Genomic DNA, 13,062 nt, shown 5'->3' with positions numbered 1-13,062 from the left:
AGCACAGCTTTCCAGGGCCACCCAAGATGTGTGGAGCCGTTCCCAGCACCCCCCGGGCTACCGTGATGTTTCATTTGGGAAGAGAATGGTCCTAAGGAGTAGATGGCATTAAGATGGGCCCAGGCTTTTGGCTGGTAGCTCCTCAGTGGAAGCAGATGGCCACAATGGTATTAAAAACTAAAGACTGCAGTAAAGCTTTTAATTGAAAACAATTGGACCCTGCTGGATGGTAATTACCTTGGCTGCTTGCAAATAATCTCCCACCCCGAATGCCTGAGAGACAAGCTGCATCTAATGAGGACAGAGCTCCCCAAACGACTTTCTCTGGGGCCTCTGGTAAAAAGAGGGGCAATGAGGAGAACTGGCCGTAGCAGGACTAAACATTTTATTTTGTACAAATGTCTTCGCCGTGTGAAGACAAAGCGACCTAATAGGCCCATGTTTACTTGGAGAAGATGAGAATGCGAGTCACCTTCAGGAAAAAAAAATATTAAGCCAACAAACCCACTTTACCCGTGGCCGTATTTTCTCGGTTGATGATAAAATACGAAGGAGGAGGACTGTCACCTTTGGGTGATTTCCTTTCAGATCTTCGCTCTGTGACGGGCTACCGTGCCTGAGAAGTCTCGGGGACCTGGAAGCTGAGGCTGAATTAACAAGCCAATTTTCCTCTTTGAGCTCTCAAAGCTACCCTTGGCTGAGATAACATTTAAATGTGGGCTATCCATATTCAGGAGGCAGCGGCACAATCATGGTTGGAATGCCCGAGCCAGGGAGTGAGGTGCCCTTCCAAGTATGGGCGGTAGGCAGCCTTTGCTTTTCTCAGTCCAAGGAAGGGAGTCGGTCTGCTAGGTCGGATTTGTTGGGAAGCGGTCCCAGGAGGCTGTCATTCAGTGGTCCCCAAACTCAGTCAATCTTTAGAATCATCTGAGAAGTTACAAGCGAATACCGATTTTTAGAAACCGCGTCCAGAGACTCTGGTTCAGTGGGAGCTGCCAAGGGCTGCGAATCTGCATCTCTAATGGTACCCAGCTCCAGGATTGGATGGTGCCCGCCTACATTACTGAACAAGAATGCTGATAAAAGGGAGATAGGACCAACGTATCAAAGGCTCGTGGAATCCAGTCATCCTAGAGCCACTACAAACTAGATGAACCTTGACCTCAGATAATAACTTTTATACCTTACATGAAAACTGTTCCTTATAGCAGTGGTTCTCAATCTTCCTAATGCCGTGGCCCTCGAATATAGTTCCTCGTGTTGTGGTGACCCCCCCCAACCACAAAATTATTTTTGTTGCTACTTCATAACTGTGATTTTGATACTGTTATGAATTGGGGGACCCCTGTCAAAGGGTGGTTCAACCCCCAAAGGGGTCGTGACCCACAGGTTGAGAACCACTGCCCTATAATCTTTTTTAATAGTAGTCTTTTTAGAACCAAATAATTGTTCAGCTTAATGAGAAAAGAATGTCTGCCTTGAACAGTGTGCTCTTCAAGGGCTCTCTAGATGGGACCAGGCTGACAAGAGTAACTCAGAAGATTAGTGACAAGCTCAGGGCCCGGGTAGTCTTAGTGGGTGACAGTGAACCAATTCAGAAAAGTCTATCAAGAAAGGTGCTACAACCTGAAGAACATACCAATGTCACTGAATTGGACATGAAGATACTGTGGAATTGGTGCGCAAGTAAGTATATTCTGTATTTTCTGCCACCATAAAATATAAATTATTTAAAAAGAAAAACGACAACAGATGTCCAGGTGATTCGACCTTGCATTTTGGGTGATTCTACACAAGAAGGGACCAAGGGCTTGTCATGGGTGGAATTGTGTCCCTCTGTCCTAACCCTCCTAACCCCGTATCTGTATGTCCTCATTTGCAGAGTCTCTGCAAGTGTTACTAGGTAACACGATGTCTTCCTAGAGTGAGGTGAGTTCTTGCCCTGCAATGGCGGTGTCCTTATAAGGCCAGGAAAGGAGGTAGAGAAATAGTCCCACCGAGTGGAAAAGGTTAAGTGGAGACAGAGGCAGAGATTACAGTGATGGGGCTACAACCCAGGGCCCCCAGGAGCTGGAAGAGGCAAGGAAGCTCTTCCTGCCTTGGTAGTTAGCAGAAAGAGTGCAGTCCGGAAGATGCCTTGCATCCGGGCATGTGTCTCCTCCTGGCAAGTCAGCTCTGTCATTTCAGTCACTGATTTGTGATGCTTTGTCTCCACTGTCCTAGAAAAGAGCACATCACACCTCTGGACATCCGTGACCAGAAGTAGTTGGCTTTTCAGGGTCCACATGAAGACAAAAGCAGTCACCTTGGAGGTGGTCATGGGGGTGGCTCACCAACATGGAGTCCCCCCACCCCCTTTCCTCTGTGCACATCTGAGGACTACACATCAAGACCCTGTCCCAGTTAGGAATGACCACATCACTTACTTTGATCTGTAGAAATGAAGAGTTTTTTTCTGGGAGCTCCCAAAGCCAGCAGACAGGCAGCATGTCTGGTTGCACTTGGCCTCTGTGATTGGCAGCACTCTCGAGAGGCTGGCTTCCTCAGCAGCCTGACTCCTCCCCTTGTGAGAAGCCACGCTCCCCAGGGATCAGTTCTGGATATGTAGTGTGAGAAAGAAAAAGGTCATTGTGGGGCCCTAAGTTTAGTCACCTCCCCTGTCTTGACATGAGCAGTCCTAAGTACACAGGGAGAGGTGGGGGTCCCCATCGTTAGTTCCGACTTAGAGCAACCCTTTGTGCATCGGAATGGAGCACTACCAGGGCATGCGTCATCCTCCCAATTGTTCTGTTTAAACCATTTGTTGCAGCCGCTGGGTGAATCCATCTTGTTGAGGGTCTTCCTCTTTTTCACTGTCTCTACTTTAGCAAGCATGATGTCCTTTTCCAGGGACTGGTCTCTCCTGTTAGCACTTCATAAGTATGTGAGATGAAGTCTCATTATCCTTGATTTTAAGAACCACACTGGCTAGACTTCCTCTAAGACAGATTGGCTTGGTCTTCTAGCATCCACGGTGCTTTCAATATTCTTTGCCAACACCGTCACTTGACTGCACTGGTTCTTCTCTGGTCTTTTTATTCATGGTCTAGGTTTTAAATGCACATGAGGCCACTGGAAATGCCATGGTCTGGGTCAGGTGCACCTTAGTCCTCAAAGTGACCCAAAGGAAGATTTCTGGGGTGACACCTGCTTCATGGGCAGGCTCAGCTGGAAGGAGATTGGAGGGAATGAGCACTGGGTATGCAAACTATTGAACCCTGAAAAATTTTGGCTCATGGTCTCAACACCAATCACTACTTTCATAAAACTCCTGCCTGACTTGAAGTTTGGGGGGCTTGGTCCCAAACCCCTACCTTCTGCAAGCAAACCCACTGCCATCGAACAGATTCCAAGTCACGGAAGGTGTCATCAAGTCGAACTGCTCCCGAGGGGTTCTTGTCTGTTGTCTTCATGTAAGGAAGTTGCCAGACCTTTCCTCTATAGTGATGCTAGATGGGCTCACCCATCAAGCTTAGTAGTTCAATGCAAACTGTGGCCCACAGAGACCTTCATCAACCTTCAGACCATTGAGACACCCAGTAACTGGATCTGCTTTTCTGAGCCAGAGTCTGGTGTGCGACCACCGTTAAAGACAACAGAGAAGAATTATTTAAGCTCCTGAGTGCAGTGCTTTTCCATCTTCGCAACATCCTCTCCTAAGACTTTCTGGATCAAGAGATTCCTGGCCAAGAAACAAAAGCAGAATCAGCCCCTTTGCCAATGGATTCAAATGAAAACTGGTAATAAGACCATGTACAATTCCAAGAGAAGACAGTGGAGAAGAACCAAGCTCGGTCTGTAAGGAGCTCCCTGAGCGACGGCACATTTACCCTGACCCTCAAGTGGTTTGTCATGCTGAATTTACGACTTTGCTGCCATCTGAACAATTGACCTTGTATTGGCAAATATTTGGTTTCTTCCTTGGTTTTTATGCTTCTGCATCGAGAGCTTAACAATAAATAATGTAAGGCCATTGGTTTGGGAAAAAAAAAGATTTAATCATGGTAAAACACAAAATATTTAATTCAGAAGAATTATTGAGTCATGGCAAAACATAAACCATTTCATTTGACTTCACATATAATGATTTATAAGTCACACGTGACTTGGCTTCACATGTAATATTAAATGCAAAGAACAAAAAGCAAGCCCCCTCCCTTGCACAACATACTCACAGGTGGAGAGATGTGGACAAAATACTTAAGAGGGATCCCTTCTTAGGTTTCCTGTGTTAACTCTGGTCTGATGATTTCCTTTGTAGACGGTTCCCCAGTCTTTGCTGTGTGCACAGCAGTGTGGGTGTGCTTTCTATCTCCTGGCCATCACTTTGGTACTCACTATGCTTAGTAAGGGCCATGGTTCTAAAGCTTTCTTGGGTCTGATTCTTTCTTGTGTTTTTAGAACAACTAGTTGCCATGCAGGGCTGGAATCTTCTCCCTTCCAGAGAAGTCAGAATACTTTCCCTTCACCATCACAGCTTGTGACTCAATTTGGTCTCTGGAGGTTCAGGCTTAGAAGGTGCTGTGGGCGTCTCTAAGTTCTTCCTCCCCTCGGGGGCTAGAAGCTCTTCTGCTCACTGAGATCTATCTGATGGTCATGGTTCTCGGCAGTGGCAGGAGCTCGTAGGTCCTGTGGTTGCCGGTTTCTGTAGGGTTAGCTGCATTTCCCATTTTTAGGGAAGTCTTCTCTCTACTGAAATATAATTTCTCCCAGGAGCTTCCACTTTTCTGGCTGTGGGTCCTTGGAGACCAAGTCTCATCCTTTTTTTTTTTTTTGATGTGACTACCGTTCAATATTTGAAGGCAGTGGTCCTTGGCCCCCAGTGCGTTGTTTTCTTCAGGGTAAGCTTTCCCATCTGTTCTTTGTACAATGGCATGCCTAGCCGATTTATCATTATCTGTTCATGTTCCCATTGTTCCAGGATCCTTTGTAAGCTCTGGTAAACCATGGTTCTGAACCGAATAGGCCATCTCATCAGTGTCAAGCCACGACACTGCCCTTGAGTTGGTCCTGACTCGTGATCGCCCCAATTTGTGGTCCTCCTGCATAGCAGAGCGAAGTGCTGCCCGTCCTGCCCCATGTCCACGATTGGTTGCAAACTGGAGTCTTGTCATCCATTGGGTTGTCCTTGGCTGATGTTTGCAAGTAGGAGCCTCTGCCTTTCTTCCTAGTCCATCTTGTCTGGAATCTTCCCGGGAACCTGTTCGGCATGTTGCTATGATGCATCAGTGTGAAGAACCGACTTTTGGTTCGGTGGTCCAGAAACTCTCACACAGATTCGAATGATTTCCCAGCTGTGGATACGACTCCTTTCTACTTGTGTCTTTAATTTTCTCTTCCATTTTCCCTCCCCTCACGGCCCTCTCTTGCCCATCTCCTCTGGTTCCCCAGTCCTCTGGCTGCCTGGTCTCTTGTTGGGGTTTGGGCGATCTGATGGCTGCTGCCGTTGATGGAAGGTCCTCACCGAGGGCTGAGGCCGCGGGGCTGCCCGGTGAGTCAGACAGTCTACGATCCAACGAAGCCACCGAGTTAATGGCACACAGGGCGGCTGTAGGGAAGCAATGCTTTCCACTCAGGTGCCCTGAGGCAGGGGCATCAAAACATCACAGAGACCCATGAAAGGGTCCCACTGGGTGAGCCACGGATGCAGGCACTCTGAGTGTGGAGACACGGTTCTCGTGCAGAGAGCACAGGACCTCGTGCTCTGGCCTTTTGGCGGCTATTTAGCACCACACACTTCCATTTGGAGGACGTGTGTGCCAGAAGGCGTGAACGAAGGACTCTAAATATACTTCTTGATACAGGATGCTGTTTGAGAAGATGTAATGGGAAGCAAGTTTGCTCGGAACATCCCATGATTTTTCATGGGCAGTTAAGATAACTGCTTGCTGTTGGTATTATGCTATTTAATTGCACAGTATAATTGCTACTGGGAGCCCCGTAGTTCCTGTTCCACAGCATTCTATTTTATAGGTGTTTTAAGGTGTATTTTTTATTGATTTGGCATATACACAGCAATAAACTGATGTTGGATTGAGTAGATACTAGAATGAAGCTGAAACATTTAGTGCATTGATTTGAAATCTATAAAGGCGTCTATTTGCAGTTCTGCATGTATTTAATACTATGGGGTACATAACACTAACATGAAAAAAAATATATTTTTCCGGGTGACGAGGGAGGTGTGTTTCTAGCAATAAATTAAAACTTCTGTGGTTAGCTCTCCCACGATACTGCCCTACCTCCAGCTGGTCCGTGGTAGAAAGCCCAACCCTTGCCCAGTGAGGCAGGTTGTAGGCAGTGTATGTGAAGGTCTGTGTCATTGCCATGCCTAATACTGTACTTGGCACCTTGCTGGCACTTGACCTATGTGAGCAGTTTGATCGACTCTGTTGTTAGATACAGTCAAGTTGGCGCCAACTCCTGAGACATATTTATAACAGAACGAAACACTGCTTCATCTTAAGTCATTGTTGTGTTTGAGCACGTTGTCCATCTATCTCATTGAGAGAAGGTGCTGACCTTCTACTTTACCAAACATGATGTCCATCTCCAGGGACTGGTCCCCTGAGAGCATGTCCTAAGCATGTGAGATGTAGTCTCACCATCCTCGCTTCTGAAGAACATCTGGCTGTCCTTCTGCTGGCGCAGATTGGCTTGTTCTTCTGGCCGTCCGTGGTACTGCACTCCCCCTCGGCAGCACCGTGATTCAGTGCATCAGTTCTTTCCGGGTCTTTCTGAGTCGCGGTGCAGCTGTCACACACGCAGGTGGCGCTGAATGACTCCGGGGAGGTTGTTCTTGAATCCTTCTAAGACTCTCATGGTGACATACTGCATTTCCTCCCCCTCGACATTTCGAGCACAGCCAGGGGAGGTTCAGATCGCCACCTGGAGAAGACCCAGCACTGGGGGAGGGGCCAGGTCTGGTAGAGGGCCCAGAAGAGCAGGGGAAACCCTTCAGGAGGGGGGTGGACACAAGAGTGGAAGCCATGGGCTCAGCAGACCATGCCCATGCAGATGGGACGGGTCTGGGCAATGCTCTGTGGGACATGGTGACCAGCAGCTCCCCGGCCCAGCATCGCGGTTCTTGCTGGAGTTCAGGAGGCACACTCTTCCTTTGGCAGGTCTCACTGACCTGCTTCATGGGGCAGTCAATATTGACGTCCTTGAAGAGCAGCTGACGTTGGAGGCCATTTTCTTTTGAGTAGTTCCAGGCCTCCTCTTGATTCCACTTCCATCGGAGGCTGACGGCCGTCCGCCAGCTTGGAAGACCAGATTCCATTTTGTGGGTGAGCGGCCGGAGGAGGTGGGGGAGATGGAAAGAGGATTGCTTCTTTTCCCCAGCCTTCACCCTCTGGAGGCGCAGGCGGCCGTTTAGTGCACCGATTCTTGAGATTGTGGAGCGTCCTCCTGTTCTCCTTGGCCCCTGCTCTTGCTGAGTCAAACCCAGGGCGATGAGGAGAAAGATGGGGTGTGACTGCAGAGAGGAGAGATGGACGGCGCTGATATGACAAGAGCGCATCTGGTCTCTCCGGGCACTGGCTCATCTCGAGAGGGATGCTGGCCAGGCAACGGCGGAGAGCCAACTTTCCTTTATCCCTGTGGGAGGGAGTTGACTGGGGTAGCCAGGAAACATTACTCTCAACTCCGTCAAGTGAGTGCTCCCTTCCCTCCGACAGAATCAGGTCTGTGAAACCTCCGGGACTCTTAGGCTAACGTGCTCTGCAAACATGTCGGGTGGGTTTCGGCTTTATTACCGATGAGCCCGGTTCCCATGGAAAATGGCAGTTAAATTAAACATAAGCATTTTTACGTTTGCGCCTGGGGAGCTCCCTTTAACAGGATTATTTTAAGAAAAGATCGAAGCGCTACCACCTGGAAATCATCTGTGTGTGATAAATCTTGTTTGATGCGGTTCCATATAGGCTGCAGGTGCAGCTCATTGTTTTGGTAAATCACGACTGCCGTATCTCTAGACTGGCAAGGTCTCGCGTTATGACTGGAGTGTGGTGGCTTGCATAGATGAACCTGTGGCCAAGTGTCTAGTTAACAGGTTCTTACAGGTGTGCCTAACACGCGTAAGACCCTCATCACGAGTTTTCCCAACAGGAAGAAAAGAGAGTGGTTCGTTGAATGCTGTGTGAGCATGTGCTTGTGCGTGCATGCATGTGTGCATGTGATCAACTACAACGAGGGGAAGGAGACTGGGCAGAGGTGGAAAGGGATGGGGAAAGGGCTAGAGCCGAGAGGATGGGTGGTTTTTCATTTCCTCCCTTTCTTCCCTGAGGGCTGACAGTGCTCATGGGGTGAAGAGCCTGGATCCTGCTTCGGTTAGTCAGAATCGATGCCCATTGCACTACTGAACAGGATGGAGTGCGGGTGTGATGTCAAGCTGACAAAGCCCTCTGCCCTCCTTGGAGGGTGCTGTTACTTATGTTAATGTCGGCCGAAATGGAAGTGGTTTTCAGAGAAAGGAAACGAGGAAAAAGCAACATGGGATGTAATTTGGAAAGAGTTTAGGATTGTGGTCTGGCAGCATAATTTCAAGGAGGTAAGCAAAAATTCTTTTCCTTTTTAAAAGTGGTTTTTCCGCTGCTGCAATTGGTTAAGTGCTTGGCTGCTGACCAGAAGGCTGGGGGTTCCAGTCCCGGTACCAGCCTCTCTGTGGGAGAAAGATGAGGCAGTCTGCTTCTGTCAAGGGTCACAGCCTTGGAAACCCCACGGGGCACTTCAACAGCATCCTGTGGGGGTGCGATGAGTCATAATTGACGATGTCACTGGTTTTTGTTTTTAACTGATTTTTGGTGTAATTGATCAGAAGGTATCTCTGGACCCAATGAGAGCCAGATCTATGGGTGTCAGGTTGGAGAAGGGAAGGATACTCCTGATTCCCTTACCAGGGTCCCCCCTAGGCTGGTGACCTTGATCTTGTAGCGTTCTTCTCCTCTCAGCTTACTGGTAGTGAAAGTAACGTTTGATTGACTGCTGTGTACCCAGAGAGGGACTGCTAATCTTGGGATGCAAGGTGAGCGCTTCTTTAGTTTGGCCATCTACCCAGAAGCTGAGAACCCTGACCTTTGCCACTTCCCTCAGGTGATGGGACATTTGGACAGAACACAGACAGCCCTGTTTTGAAGCAGTACTTATTTTTAAGCACCGACTCTACTCTTAATGCTTGTAAAGTTGAGCGGCACCAAAGTCAAGCCCCTTCTGAAACAAAATCCAACCAAGCCCTGAACCTGCCGCTCCACAATCCATTCTTGGTGCTGTCTCACTAGAGAGCCAGGCTCAGGGATGATTGATCTCTTTCTGGTTGAAAAGGTCACTTCCGGGACTCTGCTTCATGAGAGAATATGTCTGGGGACTTGCGGGTGGAGTTCAATTAAATTGATTGAAAATGGCTGGGCAAGTGGCCGTCCACTGAAACCCAGGTGGTTCACCAAACGCAGCCTGCGGCGCCCACAGGAAGCGCTGCTGTGGGTGGCGAATCCATAGTGCTGGTTTACCAGCTTTGTTCTTTGGCTCTGGATTTTGCCTTGGGTGGCAAACTCACAGCGTGTCCTGACACCGTTAAAAAAAACCAACAAAAAAAGTTTGCTACCGGTAGCATTTCCCCTCGCTCCTTGATGGCTTTCAGAAGAGAAAGGTTGCTTGAGCAGTTGGTTTGAAGCAGGTCGTTATTCTTTCCCCTCAATGCAGAGCAGGGAAAAGGGGTTTACTGAAACATCTGGTTTGGCGCATTGGCCTCAGGCTCCAGCTTCAAGTTCACGATAAAAATTAGGCGTAACCACCACCTCAGTAGTTATGAGAGAGGAAGGCAATTGCCAAGACACATCAAGGATTGCGTAACAGGGTCTCAATGGGACAACCTGGACCGAGCAGCCGTGTGCAGCTGGCGGGCTGAACTGGCTACGGTCGTCATCTGCTCACATGCAGAAAGTAATGGGCCGCATTCCCTTTTCTGTGCAGCGTGCAGTTTGCGCAGCACTTGGGGTACTGCAGTCTGTTGGTCAAAGCGTGTGGAAGGAAGAACTGGAAAGTCAGAAGGCAGAACAAGAACAGCAGCCACCCCAAAAGTTAATGTTCTTTGCGAGGCTGGCTGCTCATTTCCTCGCTGCGCCATCATGTGAGCTGTGGCTGTGGTGAGAAGACGCAGAGAAGCATCCTTGATGTTTTGCCTCACACTGGGCACGGAAAGCAGAACTATCTACTGGGCCTTTGATGACCTCTGCTTGCTTTTTTTAATGTAATTCATACTCCAGTATGTAATCTCTGATCCTCATCAGAAGGGTTTCAAGTTCTCGAAGCTCTCAGTGAGCCAGGCTGTGCCATCTGCTAATCCCAGGTTGTAAGGAGGCTTCCTTTCATCCTGGTATTGCCTTCTTCTTCCAAACCGGATGCTGTGTTCTTCCTTAGGTCAGTGTCTTGGATTATTCGACGAATTGTCCTAGGTCATCAGTGTTGGACTCTTATCTGAGAAGCTGGTGGCTCCAAGCTAATGGCTGATCCTGGGCAACAAGGTGAGGCTGTTTGCTCCCATAAAGAATTACAGTCTCATGGAAATCCAAACGGTCAACAAACATTTGAGAAAATGTTCCCAATCACTAGCCATAAGAGAAATGCAAATGAAAACAACTATGAGATACCACTGAACACCCCCAAAGATAGCCCAATTCAAAAGATCAGCAAGGAACAAGTGTTGGAGGGGATGTGGTGAGACAGGAACCCTTATCCACTGCTGGTGGTTCGGTAGGTATGTGCAACCATTATGGAAATTGATTTGGCGATACCAAAAGCAAATGGAAATTGAGCTATCATATGACCAGCAATCCCCCTACTGGGCTATACCCAGAAGTCAGAAACAGACCATGACCACACGTCTGTGCTCCAATATTCACCACAACGCAGATCCATGGAAAAGAATTAGAAACAACCTAAATTCCCATCAACAGATGAATGGATTTAAAAACTGTGGTACATGGCAGGAAGCAGGGAACCAGTGGAGAGGTCTGAGGGGCCGGCCCCAATCCCAACTATGTGGACAGCCGCCCCTCCCCACAAAAGAATTCACTTTAGAGGACAGCGCTGAAGCCACAGCTCTGGGACAGGGACATGTCTGATCAGAGCACACGGGAGCAAATGAAGGGCGAGGAAGAGAGAGTGGAGCACATCCTAGCCCACTAGGCCTTGAGGATGATATTCCCGCTCAGAGCAGCCAATCCACAGAGAAGACCACATAGCGGGCCCCACTATGAGACACGACATCCCTCACTGACCCATAGCCCTACAGGGGACAACACTGGAGACACAGTGTGGGAATTGTGCCTGATCTGATCCCACCACACCGAGGCAAAACACTAAGGGATACAACAGAACAGCAAGGGGAGCAAAGCAACAAAGTCCCCAGGGAATACCGAAAATAGACTTTGGTGCAAGGGTGTGGCACCCCATCAGACTCGACCAGAAAACACTCCTCAAGGTCAATGAATAGACCTTGAACTATTTACAGGCTTTTTTTTGTCGTTAGTTTTTTTGCTGTTGTTGATGTTGTTTTGATTTCTTTTGTTGCTTTGTTTTGCGCTGTCTTATTTTTTTTTACATATTATTATCTCTGAAGGTCTATTTAGATAAGATAGACTGTATAAATAATCTGGAGGAGAAAACAACAGGACTGATGGTTCTGGGGAGACATGGAGAAGGGGTGGGGTGGGGGGGTAGTGGTGTTAACAAGGTAGTTAACAAGGTAGTGGTGTTAACAAACCCAGGGGCAAGGGAACAACAAGTGACCCAAAAACAGTGGCAAGGAAAGTGTGAGAGGCCTGGTAGGGATTCAGCAAGGGCAGTGTAACCGAGAGGAATACTGAAACTAAATGAAGGCTGAGCATGATGGTGGGACAAGAGGAAAGTAAAAGGAAATAGAGGAAAGAACCAGGAGGCAAAGGGCATTTATAGAGGTCTAAATACAGGCATGTACAAAGGTAAATATATTTATATATGATGATGAGGAAATAGATCTATGTGCATATATTTATAGGTTTAGTATTAAGGTAGCAGATGGACATTGGGCCTCCATTCAAGTATTCCCTCAATGGAAGAACATTTTTTTCTATTAACTGGTGAGGTAGTTAGTTTATTGTGCCAACCTGGCCGATAAACACATATGGGATTAATTGAAGGGCGGAGAGATAAATGGCTGGCGAGCTTCACCTTTCTTGTCTCTTGCTCTTTGATCATCGGACCAGTGTGCGGCTTCCTTGATTGCTCTGTGCCTCACTTTGCAAGCTACAGTACCTGTGGGACACCTAACCCGTGGACTGTGTCACTGTAATTTGAGGTTCCTTCAAGATCTGCTTCGCCACACAATTGGAATTTACATCTCTTGAGCTGGGGACTGTCAGACCCTGTCATCTGGTTGACTGTTGGTGACCTGCCTTGTTGTTTACTGCCTGTGTCCAAATAGCCTAAATTGCTCTACAGAGGACTGCCTGGCAGCCCTCAAGACTTGAAGGACAGCCAGTGTCTCACAACTGTCTCACAGGAGTGAGTTGCACTGAGCCGTTTGTACTGCTTTATAATTTAACTGTTTATTTCTTGTGTTATATATCTATCTGTATATATATATATATATGTGTGTATATATATAAAATTATTAACAATCTGGTTTTGTCTCTCTAGAGAACCCTTTCTAACGCAACTGACATTCCATGATGCACACCTTCCAGACACGATCGCTAAAGACAAATGTATGCATAAGCAAATGTGGTGAATAAAGCTGATGGTGCCTGGCTATCAAAAGATATAGCGTCTGGGGTCTTAAAGACTTGAAGATAAATAATCAGTCATCTAGTTCAGAAGCAACAAAACCCACATGGAAGAAGCACATGAACCTGCGTCACCACGAGGTGTAGAAGGGACCAGGTATTAGACATCAAAGAACAAAAAATCATATCATTGTAAATGAGGGTGAGTGCAGAGTGGAGATCCAAAGCCCATCTGTAGGCAACTGGACACCCCCTTACAGAA

The 13,062-nt window shown here is 47.8% G+C and overlaps 1 protein-coding gene across 1 annotated transcript; it reads left to right on the top strand.

Annotated features, from left to right (window-relative positions):
- Nucleotides 1–751: 751 nt before the first annotated feature.
- LOC115871016 (60S ribosomal protein L39-like) lies at nt 752–3,841 on the top strand. Its single transcript, XM_030886833.1, has 2 exons — nt 752–793; nt 3,668–3,841. The coding sequence occupies exons 1-2, from the start codon at nt 752–754 to the stop codon at nt 3,839–3,841; spliced, it is 216 nt and encodes a 71-aa protein (XP_030742693.1).
- The last annotated feature ends 9,221 nt before the right edge of the window (nt 3,842–13,062 follow it).

The sequence above is a fragment of the Echinops telfairi genome, unplaced genomic scaffold (assembly GCF_000313985.2).
Source record: "Echinops telfairi isolate 266 unplaced genomic scaffold, ASM31398v2 ScPeMD7_3533;HRSCAF=4204_0, whole genome shotgun sequence".
NCBI classification, from domain to species: domain Eukaryota; kingdom Metazoa; phylum Chordata; class Mammalia; order Afrosoricida; family Tenrecidae; genus Echinops; species Echinops telfairi.
Note: the sequence above shows the minus strand (reverse complement) of the source record. Positions and strands in the feature narration are given on the sequence as shown.